Genomic DNA, 23121 nt, shown 5'->3' with positions numbered 1-23121 from the left:
ATGTGCCACCGGAGACATACACCCCATAAACTGTAATGTGGGCTCTCCCGGGTATGGCAATACCCTACATGTGGCTGTTATTAGCTGCCTGGGCACACGGCAGGACTCAGAAGGATAGGACCACCATTTGGCCTACTGGAGCTTTTCTGGTGCTAAGTCTTGTACGCAGAAGCCCCTAAGGTACCAGTACAGTTGAAACCCCCAAGAAGTGACCCTGTTTTAAAATCTACACCCCTTAAGGCATTCATCTAGAGGTGTAGTGAGCATTTTGACCCCACAGGTATTGTGTAAAAGATAATGTGCAGCAGTTGGTGCAGAGTGAAATTTGCAATTTTCTATACATATATGCCAATTCAGTGTCCGATATATTGTGCCCAGCATGCGCCACCGGAGATATACACCTCATAAACTGTAATGTTGGCTCTCCCGGGTACGGCAATACCCTACATGTGGCTGTTATCAGCTGCCTGGGCACACAGCAGGGCTCAGAGGGGAAAGATGAGGAGGGGTAAGCTGTGCGAAGTGGATCAGAGCGAGTAAAACTGGGGTAAATTAAAAATAAAGGGATGGATGATAAATTTTAAAACACTCTTTCATACAGAGCTCTGGTTTTTCGGGACACGCGTCACATTGATATATTGTGTCCTTCCTTATCCCCCTCTTATAGCAGACTCTGCACCTCTTTTGACTTTTTCCCTTCTTGCCAGTTTGGGGAACTTCTCCTAAAAAGTGTTGCCCTGGTACGATGCCTGTGGCCCCGCTTCCAGAAGTACTGTAAGGCTTCAGGACTTGATCTGACAAGTCCACCCCTCCCATGTACCTATTGTAGTCCAGGATGCAGTCTAGTTTGGGGGTCCCTGTACTGGTACCTCGTACAGGTACATGGGTACTGGTGTGGCATCTCCCTGGTCTTGTACTTGACACACAATATGTTGCTGCTAGATTGTGCCCTGCTCTCACCCCTTCTGAGCGTTTGCCCTGCAGAGTCTTAGGGAGGCCTCTCAGATTTCTTCTATTAGTGCCGCATGCCGCAGGACTTCTGGAAGCGAGGCAGTTGAAGAGTGGGACGCTGGTATAAAAATTATCCAGGTAGAGGTGGTAACCCTGGTCCAGCAGTGGGTGCACCAAATCCCACACAATTTTTGTATTAACTCCCAGTAAGGGGGGGCATTCTGGGGGCTGAGTACTGATGTCCTTCCCTTCATATATCCTAAATTTGTAGGTATACCCTGATGCACTCTCGCACAGCTTATACATCTTTACGCCATACCTTGCCCTCTTACCCGGCAGGTACTCGCGGAATTGAAGCCTCCCTTTCAAATGTACCAGGGATTCATCTATAGAAATACACTTCTCGGGGGTGAATGCTTGGGAAAACCGGGCACTGGAACGGTCTAATAGGGGTCTCCGTTTATACAAACGGTCAAAACTGGGGTCATCTCGGGGTGGGCACGGCTCATTATCAGTATAATGTAAGAAGCGAAGTATTGCCTCACTTTTATTTTATTTTTTAGTTTCCAGCTCAGTTCTGAAGTTGCTTTGAGGGGCCCATATATTAGACACCCCTATGAAACACCCCATTTCAGAAACTAGACCCCTCAAAGTATTCACAACAGCATTTAAAAAGTTTATTAACCCTTTAGGTGTTTCACAGGAATTTAGAGCAAAGTAGAGGTGACATTTAATTAATTTAATTTAATTTATTAGGCACCATGTCCGGTTTGAAGAGGTCTTGTGGTGCTAAAACAGTGGAAACCCCCCAAAAGTGACCCCTTTTTGGAAACTAGAGACCTTGAGGAATCCATTGTAGTTTTCTTGGGGTGCATGCGACTTTTTGATCAGTTTTTATTCTATTTTTAGGTGGCGTGGTGACTAAAAAAACAGCAATTTTACTATTGTTTTTTATTCCATTTTTTTACAGCGTTCACCGTGCGCTATAAATGACATATTCACTTTATTCTGCGGGGCGATACGATTACGGCGATACCAGATGTTTATAGTTTTATTTTATGTCTTATGGCGTTTGCACAATAAAATACATTTTGTAAAATATTATTTATTTTTTGTGTTACCTTATTCTAAGAGCCAGAACTGTTTTATTTTTCCATCAGGAAAGTCACGCGAGGACTTATTTTTTGCGTAACGAACTGTAGTTTCAATCATTACCGTTTTTAGGTACATGCGACTTTTTGATCTCTTTTTATTCCATTTTTTGGGAGGTGAAGTGACCAAACAATTGTGATTGTGGAACGGTTTATTATTATTTTCTCTTACGGCGTTCACCGCGCGGGATAAATAACGACATCATTTTGTAGTTCAGGCCGTTACGGACGCGGCGATACCAATTATGTATAGTTTATTTGTTTATTTATATATTTTTATTAATAATAAAGAACTGATAAGGGAAAAAGGGGGATTTTTACTTTTATTACTTTTAAATCTTTTATTTTCTTATTTTTACACAACTTTTTTTTACTTTTTCACACTTTTTTTACTTTGTCCCACTAGGGGACATGAGAGCAGGAGGCTCTGATCGCTATTCTAATACACTGCACTACATACGTAGTGCAGTGTATTAGAGCTGTCAGCTGTTCGCTGACAGCAAGCATAGTGGGTCCTGATTTTGTCGGGACCCACTAGGCTTCCGTCGATGGCGTAGCCAGAGTCCATTGTTAGAATTCTGGTTGCCATAGTAGCCATCACGGCCCGCTATCGTGTAGCAGGCCGGCGATGGCAGCTTAACCCCTAAGAAGCCGCGATCGCTATTGAACGCGGCTTCTAAGGGGTTAATCGGCGGGGACCACCGCGATCGGTCCCTGCACACTAAGCTGTGATAGCCTGCTGTCGGAAACAGCAGGTATCACAGCTCAAACACGCGCCGGGATTAAATGGAGCCGTGTTTACTCAGGTCAGTACTATTACTGACCTGAGCGCGAACTATGTACTTAATAGTACTGACCTGAGCGCGAAGGGGTTAAAGTTTAACCCATTAATGATGGTCTAAAGTTTTTCATTTTTGCCTCTGCCTTTCAGCAACCATAACTTTTTTATTTTTTTCATTGATGTGGCTGTATGAGGCCTTGTTTTATGCAGGAGAAATTGTATATTTTTTTCAGCACGATTTTGGGGGTAGAAAACATTTACCGTATAAGTTATACTATTTATTTTTATGGCATTGTTTGTTTTGTTTATTTTTTATCCCGTTCAAGTTTCACGCTAAATGACCTGTTGAATTAATTATTCAGGTTCTTACGGTCATGTAGATACCTAATATGTGTAGGTTTGTTTTTTATGTAAATATATGGGCAATTAAATGCATTTCATGCTAAAGACTTTATTTACAACTTTATTTTTAGTTATAATGTATTTGCATACTGCTGCATACTAATACATTATTCTGTGTCACTATGACATCCCATAGTGTGCCCTAACAGCAGGCATACTAAACAGACAGCCCTGGGGTCCTTTCTATGTCCCCAGGGCTGACTACAGAGGGTTCCCTAGTCTCTGATCGCGTCACCGGGTTACCGATGACTTGAACGAAGAGTGGAGTCCCCTTTGATCATGCTGCGGTCACGAACCGTGGCGATCAAAGGGTTAAACAGCTGAGGTTGGAGTTTTTTCCGATCCCAGCTGTATCCAGGAGGCTGCTCTTAGTTCAGGAGCTGTTAGCTTACAGGAACGCTCATGAGGCTATTCTACATCGACGCCAAAAGACGTCGCTGTAGATTGTGAACCTGCACCGCCCGCCGTAAAAAGTCTGTGGTCAGTCGTTAAGGGGTTAATATTTGAATAGAAAAAGAGCAACTTAAATGCCATCCTACAATCATTGCTAAAATGTTGTGTTTTTATGATTCGGTGCTACAGGCAAAACAAATGTTACACTCTCTCATTTTCAGTATGCTATTTAGAATTCTAGTCCTGTTGTCGTGTCCCTCGATGACCTATGATGTGCTGTAAACAAACTGGCATTGATCCTAAGATCTCCATCAACGTCGCTAGAGAAATGCTAGCTTAGGGTCCCCATCCCACTGCCTGTGACATGCACTGAGATGAACCCCCGTGGCCATCTAGGTTTAGAGATTATCTGCTATAAAACTTCAAGGCAACTAATAATTGGCAAAGCTTCACACCCACTGATTTACTTCATAGGGGATATCATATACACAAACATAACATGAATCACTAATATAATCCCTTCAACCACACAAAGACCCTACATATCTATCTAATCCTTTGCAATATATATATTTATATACATTGGACTATATATATAGTTATCGCATGAGAGAGATAGAGAGTGAGAGACGCTAGTTATTAGTACCGTGATAAAACTAGACAGATTAAACGTACACTAGAACAGAGGAAGATGTGGCAAATCTACCAGAATGATAAATGCAGGGCAACTTGCTAGAAATGTTATATACTTTTCTCTTCCTTACTCGATCTCATGACTGGTATAATTTACAATGAAAATTTACGTAAAAAAATGGCACACGCTGTTAATATATTTAGTGCATTTTATGACTCCTCCTAGCCAAGGGACTTTCTAGTCACTTTTAAAATTGTCTAAAATACATATATTAAATTTCCCGCACACCATATACACCAATTTTTTGGGCCTAATGTGTTCCAGAATTCTGTCTGGGGATTACTGGTAAGCAAACCTTCCCAGGTTAGATTAGAAGTCATGTAAGGTATAAATAAATGGAGCAACTTAGGTGACATACGGTATGGTGATGTGCCATGTATCTGATGTATAATCGAGGAAAACACTTCTCCAAACTTGTCTGTGAAAATGTTACAAAATTTCTCACAATTGTAATTACATTTGCAGCTTTTTCTTCTTGTAACATTAGATATTTAATAAATATTCGAAATTTGTTAATTTCCCAAACTAAATTTGTCTCGGATTGCAAGTGCCCCAATTGCCCTGAAAACATGTCTAACTCTCTGATGTCTTCTAGGACTGTATCCAACTAGTAGCATTTTATAGTTAATATAAGTCTTCCACCTATACCCCTCATGATTGGGTGTGCTAGCGGGTGGCATAACCGTAGTGCATTTGGAATGGCATTTTGGGGAAGCCAGTCCGAGATCATGTGATCCTCTTTGGAATCTGTAAAATTGTGGGGGCCGACATTTTGCTAACATTTATGCACCACGAACATAAAAAGTTTTGGATTTCAACGAATCTGAAACTTTGGGAGATTTTGACTGAATTTGATAAGTGAAGAATCGATTCGCTCATCTCTAATAAGCATGCCTCAAGAGTCTTATGTCCCAATTATTATGCTGTTCAGTATGGTTTTCATATATGATCCCTAATTTTCCTCATCTTTGTATAATAAATCTTGGGTGCTTAGTATGATTTGCAAAATGTTAGTAGAGAAAATATATGAGTAATGTGCCATATTTAGTTGCTAAAATATTGGGGTCCATTGGCCAGCCAAGTCAGCTAAGCAAGCATAAAAGCTGAAGTTTTATAAGGCATGAACATGGTTTTGTTAGACAAGGGTGTAGTTATGAGGGAGCTGGTGGACCATGTGTTGGCCGAGTGTTGGAAGCTTCACTGTCATCAGCAGCAAGAGTTAATAATAAGGTTTTGATAATCACAGGGGTATATACTATTTTGGTAGCAGTCATTTTACCAAGCTCTTGGGCTCCAATGCAAAATCTATAACAGGGCTTCCACCTACTATGTCCCTTATATAATACTGATGGCTTATTATGTGGCAAAATAACCTTTAGGCCCCCCTGGCACCATGGCCTGCATGCTATTGCTTTCTTTACACCCCTATATACCTACAGTATGTTCCTGCTCACATTGCATGGTTAGGGAGCACCGGGACACCAACCAGCTGCGGAAGTTGTGGGGCAGAACAGACTGCTGAACTACAAATCTATGTATTCACGTCAGCATACAGGGACTTTTTTGTATTACTTTATGGGGGAGGGGCATTAAAAAGAATCATTGGCCTTGGTGAAAGAAAGTCTGGCTTCATCAGTATTTTTAGAAATGATTAAGAATAGCTTATTATAATATGAACATTCCTTACCGCCAAATCGAGCACTATAACACATGGTAAAGTAAAAGTTCCCTTTTCACTTTTAAAAATAAATGAATACATAAAAATAAAAGTGCCCTTTTTAGACATTTGGTAGTTAACAGTTGAAATGTCTCAGTATAAAAAAATCCAATAAATGCATTCTGAGCATTCAGATACTGGTTGCAAAATCCTTCTGCAAGACCTGCTGAGCATTATTAGATGAAATGCTTCTGGTATTAGTCAATTTTAGAATATCAAATATCAATCTGGAGTCAATTTTAGCCAAGTAACTGTCAATGCCAGAATCGAAGGATAAATCTTTAGCACTGATTGAGAGTTTTTCAGATAGAACTCCTGATTATGAAGCACTTATGGAAGTCAAAGTGTTAATAAATGTAAATAAAAGCACCAAAAATATATTCTAAGCTTGACCAGGGGCATGGCTTCGGGTATCAGTTTTCGATGACTGGCTCACACAGGCATCCTTCAGGGTAAAGCTATGTACGAATCAGTGGTTGCAATGATCCTAAATAATTGCAGAGCATGCCTGCATAAGGGCCTTATCCCTCTCCTTACTTAACATATAAGAGTAAGGTCACACATGACAGCTAACGGTAGGTAATTTGGGGTAAGACCACATGTCGGCTTAGTGTTTTGTCCACATCACGGCAGCGTCTCGTCTGTCTGGTGGCCGTTACATGTAACCTCAACCTTGGTATTATTAAAACCAAGTGTTTGGTTGGGCTATAATCGGCTGGTCACATGATTTTCTACGTAGTTATTCTATAAAACTATGTTTAATAAAAAAAAATATGTAGCAGCTTCGTTGATCATTTGACAGCCACTACAGCGCTGTATGTGCTTATGTCATTCGAATGCCTTCCTAGCCACTGACTAAGAGAGACAACAATGAAGACCTAATAACAATTTGGACTCTAGTGCCACCATTACGGCTGGATCACTAATGAATAAAAGGGCACCAGATTGTGTCAGGTGCAGCAGGGTAGAGAATGGATAATTGTGGGGGTGATAAACAGGACATAGTTGGGACCTTTAAAGTTGAAAATAGACTGAAAATTAATTACCGTTCTCAACTACTTTCTGTTTCTAGAAGACACATTATTTACTCTCTGTGAATGTTTAAAAACCTCCTCTGTCTCCTAAACACTCTTATAGAAATCCATAAAAAGGAAGACTGGGAGGAGAGGGATGCTGCTGCAGTTGCTCAGTTTCGGTGAGGCTGCATGGTGAGATGGGAGGAGTAGAAATAGAGGGATCTGATTGGCTGATTTATGATTGTTGAGCATAGCATCACCCCAGGAACAGCCCACTCACTAGGCATGGGGAGAAAATATGTTTTTTTAAAAGACACGATGAAGTATGTAAAAAGACCTGAAAAGCACATTTTATACACCATTTCTGGTTGCCCTACATATCATATACATCAACAGACACTAAGGAGTGATTGTGATTTGAGAGGAGAAGAATAATTTGTCATTTTCTCCTGCTAAACCAACATTCTTGAATAGACATTCACTTGAAATGTTACTCTTACTGTTCAAGGAAGGAAATAATTGTTTAATAATAGTGTGCAATGTGTAATACATTCAACAGGTAAAGATGTCATAATTATTGTGTAGACTGAAGTCTGGTAGAATTGTATGAGAGATTTTTACATTGTGTCTGTAGTTTTATGAAGTTAGACCACAGGCACACTTTTATATTTAACTTAATGTTTCAACACAGTTTTGTAAAATAGCAGAATGACACGAGTCAAGAAGATGAGGAATCTATAAGGACTACTTGTTAACAGAACCTGAAATGTTTGCGTTCATTTTTTTTTGGACTCACCAGTAAGGTTTCTTAAACCAAGCTCCCGAAGCCCGTGTTTCCCATCTTTCAGGTAGTTCAGGAAGATGGATAAAGCATATCGGTCTTCATACAATTTGTTTCCTCGAATGATGCGCAGGTTCTCAAGTGGGAGGTAGTCAAACTGATTAAGAGCCACAAGGACATATCCGGTCACTTCTCGAATTGACTACAGGAGAAAAATAAGGAAAACTTAGTAAGAAGTAAACCAGACTTTGAATTTTACTAATAGTTTCTAAGTTTTTTTAAATGTTTATTTTTGATGCAGTATTGATCATAACATTGAAAAATGCTTCAGTTAACAAAAAAACATTCTCCCATCGTTCTCTTCAAGTAGTATTGTCATGGGCAGGGTAAAAATGTTAAAAAATAAATAAGCTACCTCTACACAGGATCAAGCAGAGAATTTCTCAAACGAAAGACCAGGCAGCTCATGCCAATGATGCCGGGCAGTAATGCAGAAGAAGCAGGTGGATAGGAGAACAGAAGATATCCCTGCAGCACAGGATGAGACCCCAGGGAAGACTTCAGGGTGGCAGAAAGGGATAACTTCAGGTAAAAAAAGGTAATACTTTTGTTTTTCCTATAGTTATAAATATAAATTAGGAATAAACTTTCGCTGTAGGTATTATGCTTAGTTTGACAACACAGTAATAAGAACCGTATATATGGTCAATAGATTGTCATGAGCTGAGAAAGTCTCTAGTACTGGCTCTAGTCCTAGCTATTACCGGTATAACCAGACATAGCAGATTTGGTGCAGAAATATTCTGACTGTCCAATCCATTTTAATGGGGCTAGCAGAAATCCATGCACATGCTTCAGAACAACTCTATTCAGATGTATGGAATGGATTTTTCAGTTGCAGAAATTTCTGCAACAAATCTGTCACGTCTGAATATACCCTTAAATTCAGGTATGTCTTCAGTTTAACCTAAAATGCCCCCACCACTCAATATCACACTTGCAGGTTTCTAAAAAGTCTCGATATGTTTGGTTGGTTCCTCAGACTGGAAACTGGTGGTCATCACTGATCTTTCCTACCTAACTAGCAAAATACTTTAGTGTTAGGGTACGAACACACACAGCGTAAACACTGAGGATTTTCCGCAACGGATTAATTGCGGAAAATCCGCAGTGTATTACAGTAGCAGCAGTGTGGGTGAGATTTCAACAAATCTCGTCCCCACACTGCGGAAAAATGCAGCCGAAAAAAATCGCAAAAAAATTACCTTAATTCAACCACAGCATGTCAATTAATGCTGCGGAATCATAGCTCTTCCGTTGCGCGTTTTCCTATTGAATTCAATGGGGTGCTTAAACCCGCAACAAAGTGGTGTGTGTTGCGATATTTGCGGCGGAATCACAGTGACTCTGCCGCAAAAATCGCAAGTAATAAAAAAATAAAATAAAGTTATACTTACCCAGAGTTCCCTGCTTCTTCTCCAGTCCGGCCTCCCTGGATGACATTGCAGGCCATGTGACCGCTGTGGCCTATCACAAGCTGCAGCGGTCACATGGCCTGCAATGTCATTCAGGGAGGCCGGAGGGGACGTCAGAGGAGGGAGGGGGTACGTTTGTGCGATAATTTACACAACGGAATTTACCCCTGAAAAAACGCACCACAGTGTGGTGCAGGCTTTCGGACGGCATTCCCTGCGGCGCTCATGGCGGATACACTGCACTGCTTGACACAGTGTATCCGCCCTAAATACACTGTGTGTGTTCCTACCCTTAAGGAGTCAAAAACAGATTTGTCAGGGGACTGCCTTCCATCATATTGTATGAATGGGGTAGGGCATTGTGGTTAACTGAAACCACATATGAATTTATAGGTTTTCTATTATGTTAAATGTAGTTGATCTTCCTTGTATATTACAAGGTTGTCCATTCATTTGGATAGGCTGAATGCAATACTGCATTTCCTGGGGAAATGTACTACAGGGTGGGCCATTTATATGGATACACACAAATAAAATGGGAATGGTTGGTGATATTAACTTCCTGTTTGTGGCACATTAGTATATGGGAGGGGGAAAACTTTTCAAGCTGGGTGTTGACCATGGCGGCCATTTTGAAGTCGGACATTTTGTATCCAACTTTAGTTTTTTCAATGGGAAGAGAGTCATGTCACACATCAAACTTATCGAGAATTTCACAAGAAAAACAATGGTGTGCTTGGTTTTAACGTTACTTTATTCTTTCATGAGTTATTTACAAGTTTCTGACCACTTATAAAATGTGTTCAAAGTGTTGCTCATTGTGTTGGATTGTCAATGCAACCCTCTTCTCCCACTCTTCACACACTGATAGCAACACCGCAGAAGAAATGCCTCCCGATCTGACCCTCTTAGACTTTTATCTTTGGGGTCATCTGAAGGCAATTATCTATGCTGTGAAGATACGAGATGTGCAGCAACTGAAACTACGGATACTGGAAGCCTGTGCTAGCATTTCTTCTGCGGTGTTGCTATCAGTGTGTGAAGAGTGGGAGAAGAGGTTTGCATTGACAATCCAACACAATGGGCAGCACTTTGAACACATTTTATAAGTGGTCAGAAATGTGTAAATAACTCATGAAAGAATAAAGTAACGTTAAAACCAAGCACACCATTGTTTTTCTTGTGAAATTCTCGATAAGTTTGATGTGTCACATGACCCTCTTCCCATTGAAAAAACTAAAGTTGGATACAAAATGGCCGACTTCAAAATGTCCGCCATGGTCAACACCCAGCTTGAAAAGTTTCCCCCCTCCCATATACTAATGTGCCACAAACAGGAAGTTAATATCACCAACCATTCCCATTTTATTTAGGTGTATCCATATAAATGGCCCACCCTGTACATGGCCAGCCCGCCACTGCAGTGACAACAGCTGATTGCTGGGGTTTCTAAAGCTGGATCTATGTCGATCAGTTGATCCCCAGGCTTCATCTAAGGGCAGATTCACACGAGCGTTGCGTTTTTGCGCGCGCAAACAACGCAGCGTTTTGCGCGCGCAAAAAACATTTGACAGCTGCGTGTGTCATCCGTGTCTGATGCGCGGCTGCGTGATTTTCGCGCAGCCGCCATCATAGAGATGAGGCTAGTCGACGGCTGTCACTGTCCAAGGTGCTGAAAGAGCTAACTGTGTTCGGCATTCACTGTCGAGGGTGCTGAAAGAGTTAGCTCTTTCAGCACCCTCGACAGTGAATGCCGAACACAATATCGCAAAACCTGTAGAAAAAAAAGAAAAAGTTCGTACTTACCGAGAACTTCCCAGCCGTTTCCTTGGTGACGCGTCCTTTGTGACGCGCCTCTCTTGACATCGGGCCCCACCTCCCTGGATGACGCGCCAGTCCATGTGACCGCTGCAGCCTGTGCTTGGCCTGTGATTGGCTGGAGCTGTCACTTGGACTTAATTGTCATCCCGGGAGGTCAGACTGGAGGAAGAAGCCGGGAGTTAGCGGTAAGTCAGAACTTCGTTTTTTTTTCTACAGGTTCATGTATATTGGGATCGGAAGTCACGGTCCATGGTGCTGAAACAGTTTAACTCTTTCAGCACCATGGACAGTGACTATCTCCTGACGTCGCGTACCGATAATTTTTTTGCCGGGTTCGGCCAAAACGAGTTTGGCCGAACCCGGTGAAGTTCGGTACGCTTGTCCGGCTTCGCTCATAGCAAAGACACTCCGTTTGGATGTTCGGAAACAGAAAAGCACGTGGTGCTTTTCTGTTTTCATTCATCCTTTTCACTGCTGTTGCGCGAATCACGCTCGTCCCACGGAAGTGCTTCCGCGTGGTGCGCGTGATTTTCACGCACCCATTGACTTCAATGGGTGCGTGATGCGCGAAATACGCAGAGTTATTGAACCTGTCGCGCTTTTTGCGCAGCAGACAAACGCTGCGCAAAAAGCACGGACTGTCTGTACTGCCCCATAGACTTGTATTGGTCCATGCGTGCCGCGTGAAAACCACGCGGCCCGCACGGACCGAATACACGCTCGTGTGAATCCCCCCTAAAAAAGAGGTTATTTTGTTCAGACAACGCCTATGATTGAAGATAACTATATATATATGACTATAAGGGTATGTTCACACGGCCTATTTACGGACGTAATTCGGGCGTTTTTGCCCCGAATTACGTCTGAAAATAGCGCCTCAATAGCGCTGACAAACATCTGCCCATTGAAAGCAATGGGCAGACGTTTGTCTGTTCACACGAGGCGTATATTTACGCGCCGCTGTCAAATGACGGCGCGTAAATAGACGCCCGCGTAGAAGAAGTGACCTGTCACTTCTTTGGCCGTATTTGGAGCCGCTATTCATTGACTCCAATGAATAGCAGCGCTAATTACGGCCGTAATTGACGCGGCGTTCAAGCGCCTGCACATGCCGGTACGGCTGAATTTACGGGGATGTTTTCAGGCTGAAACATCCCCGTAATTTCAGCCGTTACGGACCCCCGCCGTGTGAACATACCCTAAATGTTTATCCTGTAAGTAATATATTTAGGTCTGTAAATAGTGTAATTTTATATTATTCCAACTGAAACCGTTGTGGTCAAAGTAATATATTTAATTGGAACATCAATACATTATTCTAGTTTCTGTGAAGTCTTGCACAGGGACATATGGCAGGGCCAAATATATATATGTATATGTTGTGAGTAATCATTCATTTGGTCCAGCACTGTATAGTTTATTCTTTTTGTCTACTGGGACAATTGCATTTTTCTTTTTATGTCAAGGACAAAGCACATCCTACTTCAGTTGTCACCTGTAAAAAGTAAGAGGGTTATGGTGGCAATTAATCTTCCATTACAGATATTATGCAGAGAATATAATCAATGTTTTCTCATGAGAAGATTACAGATTTATCAGCCACCTCATATTGTATTTTCATTATCTACACTGTAGGTCAGGTTCTACATTATTCCTTATACTGGAGATCTACACATATTATTATTTGTCCCTGTAGATTCTCCATTATAAAACAATTAAGGTGGCCATACACATTAAATACCTGTTGGCTGACAGTTATTTCTCCTCGTTCGTCCGATAGTTTTCCCAAGTGTGTATGATTATGCCAATTGGCTGAGAGAGGAACAAGCCACTGCAAGAAACCTCTGGCAGCGACTTATGTCCCATGGGAGCTAAGGATTGAGCACATGGAAAACCAACGCGCCAATATTTCTTTCCCACAACATCTGCTGACGGTCGAGAGTCGGGTGGCCCCCATACACATTAGATCGTCAGTGGATCCTGCCAATTGCGTATTGGCACGTTTACAATATCATTACAATTAAAAAAAATGTCCTCTAGATTAAAAAAAGAACATATATCCAATTATTTGAGACGTAATCACAATAACATTAAGGGTAAGTTCACACGTAGCATAAATACTGCAGATTTTCTGCAAAAAATTTTGTGGTGGAAAATCTGTAGCATAATACAGTAGCTGCAAAGTGGATGAGATTTGAACAAATCTCATCAACACGCTGCGTAAATGATAAGCAGAAAAAACGCTACGAAATTGACCTGCGGTGCGTTTTTTTAGTCCGCAGCATGTCAATTGTATTTGCGTAAACGTTGCTTATTTGTTGCGGGTTTTGCCCATTGAATTCTATGGGAGGTAAAACCTGCAACATATAGCAGATGCTGAGTTTTTTGTGGTGGAAAAACAGCTGTTCCACTGCAAAATATAGAACTCAGGAAAAAAAATCCTATACTTACCCAGAATTCTGTGTTTCTTAATCTAGGCCGGCCTCAAGGGATGACGTTTCATCCCATGTGACAGCTGCAGCCAATCACAGGCTGCAGTGGTCACATGGGATGAAACGTCATCCCAGGGCTGCAGAACTTCAGGACGTCGGAGAGACGCTTCGCCATGGTAAGTATCGATTTTTTTTTTCTGTGCAGTTTTCCACAGTGGACATTCCAGCCAAAAAACTGCACCACAATTTGGTGCGGTTTTTCAGCCGGAATTCCCTGCGGTGCACATCGCGGATACGCTGTGTGCTTTTACACAGCGTATCCGCCCTGTCTGAACATACCCTCATAGTTTAGGAGAAGTCTATTGTGAACGATTAGCACATTTTTGGCATAATGACCACGTGTTTCTCTCTGAACCTCTGACCACTAGTATAACTACACAGACAGCTCTATAGAGAATCAATCACTATGGCAAATTAGGAAGAGTATATTCCCACGGCCTATTATCCACCGTTTTTCAGGACGTAAACACCCCGAAAAACTACCAAAAATACGGAGGCTGAACGCCTCCAAACATCTGCACATTGATTTCAACGGGAAGAACGGCGGTTCGTTCCCACGGGGCGTTTTTTTACGTGGCTGTTTGTAAAAATGGCACGTGTATGTCACTTCCTGAGCCGTTTTTGGAGGCGTTTTTCATTGTCTCAATAGAAAAACAGCTCCAAAAACGGCCACGTTAAAAAAACGCCCACAAAAAAGAAGTGCATGTCACGTCTTGAGCCATTTTTGGACCTGTAAAAACGCTGCAAAAAACGTGAGTTACTAAAAAACGGCTGAAAATCAGGAGTTGTTTTCCCTTGAAAACAGCTCCGTATTTTCAGACGTTTTTTGCTAAGTGTGTGAACATACACTTATACTACAATTATGAATTCTAGTACACATGGTTTCTTGCAGTTTTTCTTTTTTCTTAAGTTTGGGGATGACAAATGGTGATGGGACAAAGATGACATTTAGTAATGTTTCAGCTGTAAATGCAAATTCAGCATCAGTTCATTATAAGTTGTTCCTGCACACACATTTTCAGCGCTTCAGTAAAGAAAAAATGCCTAGTCTGTAGTTCCCCATGACAAAGCTGTGATCACTATCCAATATCTTGTAATATTTGGCAGTTTAAAAACAAGTTTTTATTAAATTTGGTATGTATTCACAAAGTTTGTAAGAAAGAGATTGATTTTGTCTGCGCTTTGCTGAGACATGCAAATGTGTAAATGATAGGCGTTGTCCAAAAGTAAGTCAAAGTCACATCATTTCTCATCTCTAATGATTCAGAAAACAAAATAATTAGGGAGCTATGTGAGTGTACGAGTTTCATCCCATTACCCCACTGTACTTAAAGGCTATGTACACCTTTAAAGAGATTTTATTTTTTTAATCAATTAATGTTTTATGTGATTTTAGACAACTTTTAAATTGACTTTCATTAATTATTTTTTTCACTTTTTAAGATACATCTTTTATGTATCTTGTATACATAGGAGCTATATATCGTTCCGTCTAAGCTGATTCCGGTAGTTCAGCTGAACAGACGGCCCGGTTGAAAGCTGGTCCTGTATGTCTCTGAGGGGGGATTCACACGAGCGTGTATTCGGTCCGTGCGGGCCGCGTGGTTTTCACGCGGCACGCATGGACCAATACAAGTCTATGGGGCAGTACAGACAGTCCGTGCTTTTTGCGCAGCGTTTGTCTGCTGCGCAAAAAGCGCGACAGGTTCAATAACTCTGCGTATTTCGCGCATCACGCACCCATTGAAGTCAATGGGTGCGTGAAAACCACGCAGGTTGCACGGAAGCACTTCCGTGCGAACCGACTGAAACAGCGCACCAGCTGTCAAAAGGATGAATGTAAACAGAAAAGCACCACGTGCTTTTCTGTTTCCGAACATCCAAACGGAGTGTCTTTGCGATGAGCGAAGCCGGACAAGCGAACCGAACTTCACCGGGTTCGGCCGAACTCGTTTTGGCCGAACCTGGCAAAAAAATTATCGGTACGCGACATCAGGAGATAGTCACTGTCCATGGTGCTGAAAGAGTTAAACTGTTTCAGCACCATGGACAGTGACTTCCGATCCCAATATACATGAACCTGTAGAAAAAAAAATCGAAGTTCTGACTTACCGATAACTCCCGGCGTCTTCCTCCAGTCTGACCTCCCGGGATGACAATTCAGTCCAAGTGACAGCTGCAGCCAATTACAGGCCAAGCACAGGCTGCAGCGGTCACATGTACTGGCGCGTCATCCAGGGAGGTGGGGCCCGATGTCGAGAGGCGCGTCACCAAGGACGCGTCACCAAGGACGCGTCACCAAGGCAACGGCCGGGAAGTTCTCGGTAAGTACGAACTTTTTCTTTTTTTTCAACAGGTTTTTTGATGTTGTGTTCGGCATTCACTGTCGAGGGTGCTGAAAGAGTTAGCTCTTTCAGCACCTTGGACAGTGACGGGCGTCGACTAGCCTCATCTCTATGATGGCGGCTGCGCGAAAATCACGCAGCCGCGCATCAGACACGGATGACACACGCAGCTGTCAAATGTTTTTTGCGCGCGCAAAACGCAGCGTTGTTTGCGCGCGCAAAAACGCAACGTCCGTCTGTATCTCCCCTGACGCACAGGATCTAGCTCACAACCATCATATCTAAATTATGAACTTAGATGTGATTGTTATTAGCTGAATCCTGCGTACCAGCTTACAGCCGAGCCTTCAGCTCAGCTGAACTGACGGCTGCGGCTTTGACAGAATGATACAGCTTCTATGTATAGATGATTATAAAAGTCAATTTAAAAGTTGTTCAAAATCACATAAAACATTTATTTAAAAATATTATTTTCAAAGGTGTACATAGCCTTTAACCCCTTAGTGACCAGCCCATTTTAGGCCCTAATGACCAAGCTATTTTATTCGTTTTTCTATAGTCGCATTCAAAGAACTATAACGTTCTTATTTTTTCGTCTACATAGTTGTATGAGGACTTGTTTTTTGCGGGATTAGTTGTGCTTTTTAATGGCACCATTTTTGGGTACATATAATTTTTATATTAACTTTTATTAACCTTTTTGGGGGGGATTGTAAAAAAAAACTGAAATTCCGCCATTGTTCTATGCGTTTTTAAATTGACGCCGTTCACTGTGCGACATAAATAACATGTTACCTTTATTCTATGGGTCAGTACGATTACGGCGATACCACATGTGTAGAGGTTTTTTTATGTTTTACGACTTTTGCACAATAAAAACACTTTTGAACTAAAATTATTTGTTTTTGCATCGTCGCTTTCCAAGAGCCGTAATTTTTTTATTTTTCCATCAATGTAGTGATTTTTTGGGCTTGTTTTCTGTGGGACAAGACGTAGTTTTGAATGGTACTGTTTTGGGGTGCGTGGGACTTATTGATTCATTTTTATTATGACTTTTTTGGGGGGCAATGGAAAAAAATTGCAATTTTGCCATGGTTTTTTGCGTTTTTTTTTTACGGTGTTCACTTTGCGGTTTAAATTACAAATTAACTTTATTAATGGAGTCATTACGGTCGCGGCGATACCACATATGTGTACTTTTTTTTTTTTTTACACTTTTACTAAATAAAACCACTTTTTATGGAAAAAAATGGTTTTATTTATTTTTTTACTGTACTTTTTAGTAATAATCTTTATTTCACTTTGATGACTGATTTTATTAGTCTCACTAGGGGACTTTACTGTGCGATATTCCGATCGCTGCTATAATGCTCTGGTATACTTCGTATACCAGAGCATTATTGCCTGTCAGTGTAAATCTGACAGGAAATCTGTTAGGACGTGCCTCCGGCGCATCCTAACAGGCATATGTCCAGGGCAGACCTGGGGGCTTTTATCAAGCCCCCGGCTGCCATGACACCCCATCGGAGACCCGCGATTGCATTCGCGGGCCGCCGATGGGTGACAGAGGGAGCGCACTCCCTCTGTAAACAAAGTTAAATGCCGCGGTCGCTATTGACGGCGGCATTTAACGGGTTAAACGGCCGTGATCGAAGTAAACTTCGATCGCGTGCGTTGGAGCAGGAGCTCAGCTGTCATCAGACAGCAGAGCCCCGGCTCCTGCCTGCACGGGAGACCCGTGCAGGACTTAGACTAGGCTGACGTGAAAAGGCGTCAGCCTAGCCTAAAGCCCATTAGTGAATCACGTAAAAAGGCGTATTAGTGGTCACTAAGGGGTTAAGTTGCAAAAAAAACAAGAAGCAAGGAGCCATGAGATATGCCATAAATGCTTTATTGGTGCGAATCTGAGTGTTGGGCCCTCATATCAGCACGACATCAGGGGTCCTCTGCCCCCGTTTACTGAGATCAGAGCCGGGAGGTGAGTAGAGGACTGAACAGTAAGCTATGCGTGAATGTGCACACTCCAATAAAGTCTATGGAATTATTGAAACAGCCAAGTACTCACTTGCCTGCTTCTATAACTCCCAAAGGCTATAATTGGGAGAACCCGTGCACACGCAGCCAATTCTCTGGTCTTCTTCTTCCAGTTTCGATCTCTATCAAGTAAGCTTTAAAATCTCTAGTTTAACAAATAATGTTTAGCTACCACTTATGAGTTCTGTCTTTATAATTAACCAAAATTAACCAAAATAATGACTATGGAATGACACTGACATGCAGCACACGGCCACCAATGTGAAGTGGGCTAAAAAGCAGGGATGGCAAAAAGTAGAAACTGCTCCGTATCCCTCATCTCTATCTTAAGCCTTGGAGAGAGGAACATAAATCGATGTACACTGTACAGATGTCTTTTCTCTGATCTCAGTGATTTCAGTCAGCTGCTACGGATGAATGTAGCCATCTTTATCTTGACTCTGGAAACTTGCTGCAGCGTGATAACACAACAAAAGCCATTGGAAAAAGTCAAGATAAAGGATCTTGCAACTGTGTATTTAATGTGTTAAAAGTCAAGATAGAGATGGCTACATCTGTATTTCTCTATTGCTTTCACACATGGAGCAGAGGAAATATGTAATTAATAAAAACTCCTTTTATTGGGACTTAGGCCCCCTGCACACGACTGTAGCGGTTTTGCGGGCCACACAACCATGGATCTGTTGCGGTCCATCGGACTGCAAAAAACCCTTGTTGTGCATCCATGTGTCACCAAGATTCACGGAAGCACAACAAAAAAAACATATTTCACCAGTAGTGTGAACCCGCAAATCCAGACCATAAAATGACTTGTCCTGTGTTTTTGCGGTCTGGATTGGCAACCCCACCACGTATCTGTGAAAACCACGGTCATGTGCATGGAGCCATAGAAATGAATGGGTCTGCAATTTTTCTGCAAAAATGCGAATAAATTGCAGACACCAATGCATGGTCATGTGCATAAGGCCTAGGAGATATAAAAATGTTTTCATGGTTACTACAGTAAGTAATTGAATGTAAAATATTCATTCATTTAGATAATACTATAAAACTTCCATGTAGAACATATCAAAGGTCAGAAAGCTTAAACTATTTTACCAGAATCTGAAACTACATTGAGTATAAACAGTAGTTTAAAACAATCTGCTCACAGGAGGAGCCACTTCATCATGGTCCTGATTTTAAAGTGTTTTCTGAATGTTACACCTCAAGAGATGCCGTAGATCACATGCACGTGCCAGGCTAAGCTGTTTCATGGGGCACGCTTGAGAGAAATGTGAATTCTTGTTGGATCCATTATGCCTGCAGGGATGAGAGGTTGATGTAGGCATCACTGCTATGCGAGCAAGAGCAACATCTGGCTCTGTGGTGAAAGACTATAAATGCTGTTTGAGGCTGTTTTCTCAATCAATCTCTCGCAGATGATCCAGGCTTTGGGGAACTGGTTCTTTGTATTGATCAGATTTATGTTACATTTCGGTTTCATGCTTTATACAGACACACACTGAGAGCATCACGCCAGGGCTTCATTGATAGATGTAAATAAACATCAGGTCGCACAGTCAGAATGGGAATAAAACAAATGCTGCCTATAGTAAAATCACCAGCTGAGTAGGTCTGCCCTTCTGTTGAGTTCAATTTATGATGTACGGAGGTTTGTCCACTAAAAAAGATACCGAACCATAAAAGGACCTCTAAGGCTCAGCATGTTACAAATTGTCATTAGTTTGTATTAATCCGTACTCCAATTCTCGAGTCTAGATTGTGCGAACGTCAAAATGTTTAACATTGACGCTTTCTCCCGTTTCTACAGAATCTCAAGTCACTAATGTAAGTCCATGCATGTGAAAAATTTACTTCTTTGCAAACAAAAATGGCTGTCTGTACCAAAATACGGGCCAAAGGAGACAAAGTGGTACAAAGATTTTTACCCCCACTGCCATTTTGTTCTATTGATTGTCAAGAACACAGTGGACAGATCCCTGATGATCAGACATTGGTGGATATCACTCCTTTATTCAAACTTGTACTAAACATTTTAAGTATCCCTCCAATAATTAGGGACTTGAGCTGTAAAGTATATTTTGGGATCAGTACTTGTTTTCGAAGTACACAGCTCTTAATCATTGAATTCAGGCATTTCATTAAGTCCCATTGTCACAGGTATAAAAAATCAAGCACCTAGCCATGTAGTCTACATGTACAAACATTGTGAAAGAGTAGGCCGTTCTATAGAGCTCACTGAACTCAGACGCAAAATGGCAGACCTTGTAAAGTTACAGAATGGGGTCCCCATAACAGTCGCCAACGCTCTACTGACTCAATAACTGCAGAGTTCCAAATATTCTCTGGCATTAACACCAGCGCAAAAACTGTGCTTCATGGCATGGGTTTCCATGTCCGAGCAGCTACATGCAAGCCTTACATCACCAAGCACAATGTCAAGTGTTGGATGGTGTGAAGCTGTGTAAACGTGTTCTGTGAAGTAATGAATCACCCATCTCCATCTGACAGTCTGATAGGCGAGTATGGGTTTTGCAGATTCCAGGAGAACGTTACCTGCCTGACTGCATTGTGACAACTTTAAAGTTTGGTAAAGTTTGGTGGATATGGGGATGTTTTTCAGTGAATCAGAAAAACAAGACATTTTGGACAATTATATCTTTCCAACTTTGTGGGAAAAGTTTGGAGAAGGCCCTTTTCTGTTCCAGTATGACTTTTCCACAGTGCACAATGCAAGATCCATACAGGCATGGTTGAGTGAGTTTAGTGTGGGAGAACTTGACTGGCCCACACAGAGCCCTGACCTCAACCCCATGAAACACCTTTTGGATGAACTAGAACGAAGTTAGCAAGCCATGCCTTCTCGTCCAACATCAGTATCTGACCGACTCTATGTTATCGTCTATGGATTTGAAATGGGATGTCATAAAAGATCCTGTAGGTGTAATGTGTAGGTGTCCCAATACATGTATCCATATTGTGTATCATATGACTAGCCAATGGCATATGAGCCGTGAGAAAATAGATGGAGACATGTACATGTTTGTAAGTGAATATGGGGCCAAAACTCCCCAGTGTCAACAGTTCTGCACACTTCTGTTATTGCTGCAGAGCAAAGGCTGTGTGACGGAAACCATGACAGTAGTCCAGAGATGCAGCACAACCCTGACTGCTCCCATTACAACATGCAGCACAAGCAGACATCTCCTCTCTGATGCCAATGACTTCTACATTGCTACATACCACTGAGCATGTAAGGGATTGGAAAATACTGTGGTTAGAGCAGTTTCATGCACATGACGCAAATACAGATCCGTCCGCAATTGTGGAAGTGCCCATAGACTACAGAGGGCAATATATTGTGTGTGTGGCACTTAGGGGGAATAATACTGTGTGGGCACAATTAGAGGAAAAATACTTTGTCCTTGAAGGAGTTATAATATATTATATTATTAAATATTATTATTATTATACTGTATGGGGACACTAAAGGGGCATTATACTATGTGGGGCACTATATAGGGCATTATACTGTGGGATGGCCCTATACTTTTTTATGGGGCATTTTTTTTTATGATGGGGTGGGGTGCGGAAGATAATTTAGCACGGGGTGCCATCTATCCTAAGGGCGGCCCTGGTACCCATGGACAGGTATGGATAATATAAGTTGCTCAGAGCCATTAAAATCGGTACTGAATAAGCCATATTATTTAGAGCTCAATATTATCATCTTTTAGGATAATGGGTTTAAAAGTTACATTCTCTGTTACAGTTTCTATGTCTTTCAAAAACAACTATTCAGAAATATATTTGTTTAAATCGTGGAAGGGCCAATTTATCTTCTTTCTTTGTCACCACAAACATGTACAGATCAATTCCCCTCAAAAAGCTTGCATAATCCCCTAGCAGAAAACACAATGTTTGTAGCGTAAATACAATTTTAAATGATTTAATGATTGCTGTAAACAAGGTCATAAAAGAGATTAGCACACAATTAAAATAATTAAAATTAATATCCTGTTCCTTTCAATGTTTCTCTTCTTTCCAATTTTGTTCCACCTGGCATCTGATAATAGATAACCTTCCCTGACTGTTGTTTGCAATTCTACCTTCATGATTCACGTTCCATGCGCATCCCATTATAAATAATACGGCACATCAGGAGCTCCTCCCACTGCGCGATACCTTCCTTCACCTGAAAGCAGCGCACATTTAATTGCAATTCAGTTCATACCGGGGGAGAGATGTGTGTAGAACGTTGGTGATAATGTATCAAATTTGTTACAAAGGATGTTTTCTTTCAATTGCCAGGAAACACACTGAGATGGATAAAGCGTCTGAAAACATTTACTATTTCATCTAAGATGACACTACAATACCAAACAAAAAATATGAACCCATATTCTTTTCAGAACATATGGGCAATTGGAAGTTTTTACTAATCTGGATTATACTAGATTATTTAATAGAATTAAATAAAACCACTCAAACCGATAAAAGGAAAGACAAGAGTGACATTCCCTCAAAATAAAATCACGAGTAACAATCGCTCATGATTCTCGTAACATGAGGCTATTAGGCCCCCTTTTATATGAGAAGGTTGGAAGTTAGCGTTTAACGGAGATCCTAAGTGCAAAATAAACTGCGAACTGTGAAAGAATATAACCCATTCAGCCAAAGCAGCACCCAGTGGCATGTATGAGTGCTGGTGGGCACTCAGGGATGGCACACTTCTCAGAACTTTCAACAAGAGAGCAAGAAGCAAGGGGGCAGATGTAGGAAATGGGGAAAACCCGCAACAGAAGAGCAAAGAATATGCAGCATAAATTTACATGCTGCAGATTTAAAATCCGGACCGCAGGTCAATTTAGGAACATGTTCGCTGCAGATTCTTTCTACAGCGTGTGTATTCGATTTCTTAAAATCGTCTCCACTTTACTGCTACTGTAAATGCTTTGGAATTTCCACACAGATTTCAGTTGCGGAACTCCGCCTGAGGCCGAATTTAGGCGACCATAGTATACGTCTGTGCGATGGCCGTTAAAACAACGGCCGTCACACGGAC

The 23121-nt window shown here is 41.5% G+C and overlaps 1 protein-coding gene across 2 annotated transcripts in view; it reads right to left on the bottom strand.

Annotated features, from left to right (window-relative positions):
* ERBB4 (erb-b2 receptor tyrosine kinase 4) overlaps positions 1 to 23121 on the bottom strand; it is a 765761-nt gene that overhangs the window by 356595 nt on the left and 386045 nt on the right. For both annotated transcript variants that reach the window (XM_075829649.1, XM_075829650.1), the window contains exon 3: positions 7902 to 8088. In XM_075829649.1, the coding sequence (XP_075685764.1) occupies positions 7902 to 8088 (187 nt within the window). The remainder of the gene's footprint in view (positions 1 to 7901; positions 8089 to 23121) is intronic.

This window comes from Rhinoderma darwinii, chromosome 6 (assembly GCF_050947455.1).
Source record: "Rhinoderma darwinii isolate aRhiDar2 chromosome 6, aRhiDar2.hap1, whole genome shotgun sequence".
Lineage (NCBI taxonomy): Eukaryota > Metazoa > Chordata > Amphibia > Anura > Rhinodermatidae > Rhinoderma > Rhinoderma darwinii.
Note: the sequence above shows the minus strand (reverse complement) of the source record. Positions and strands in the feature narration are given on the sequence as shown.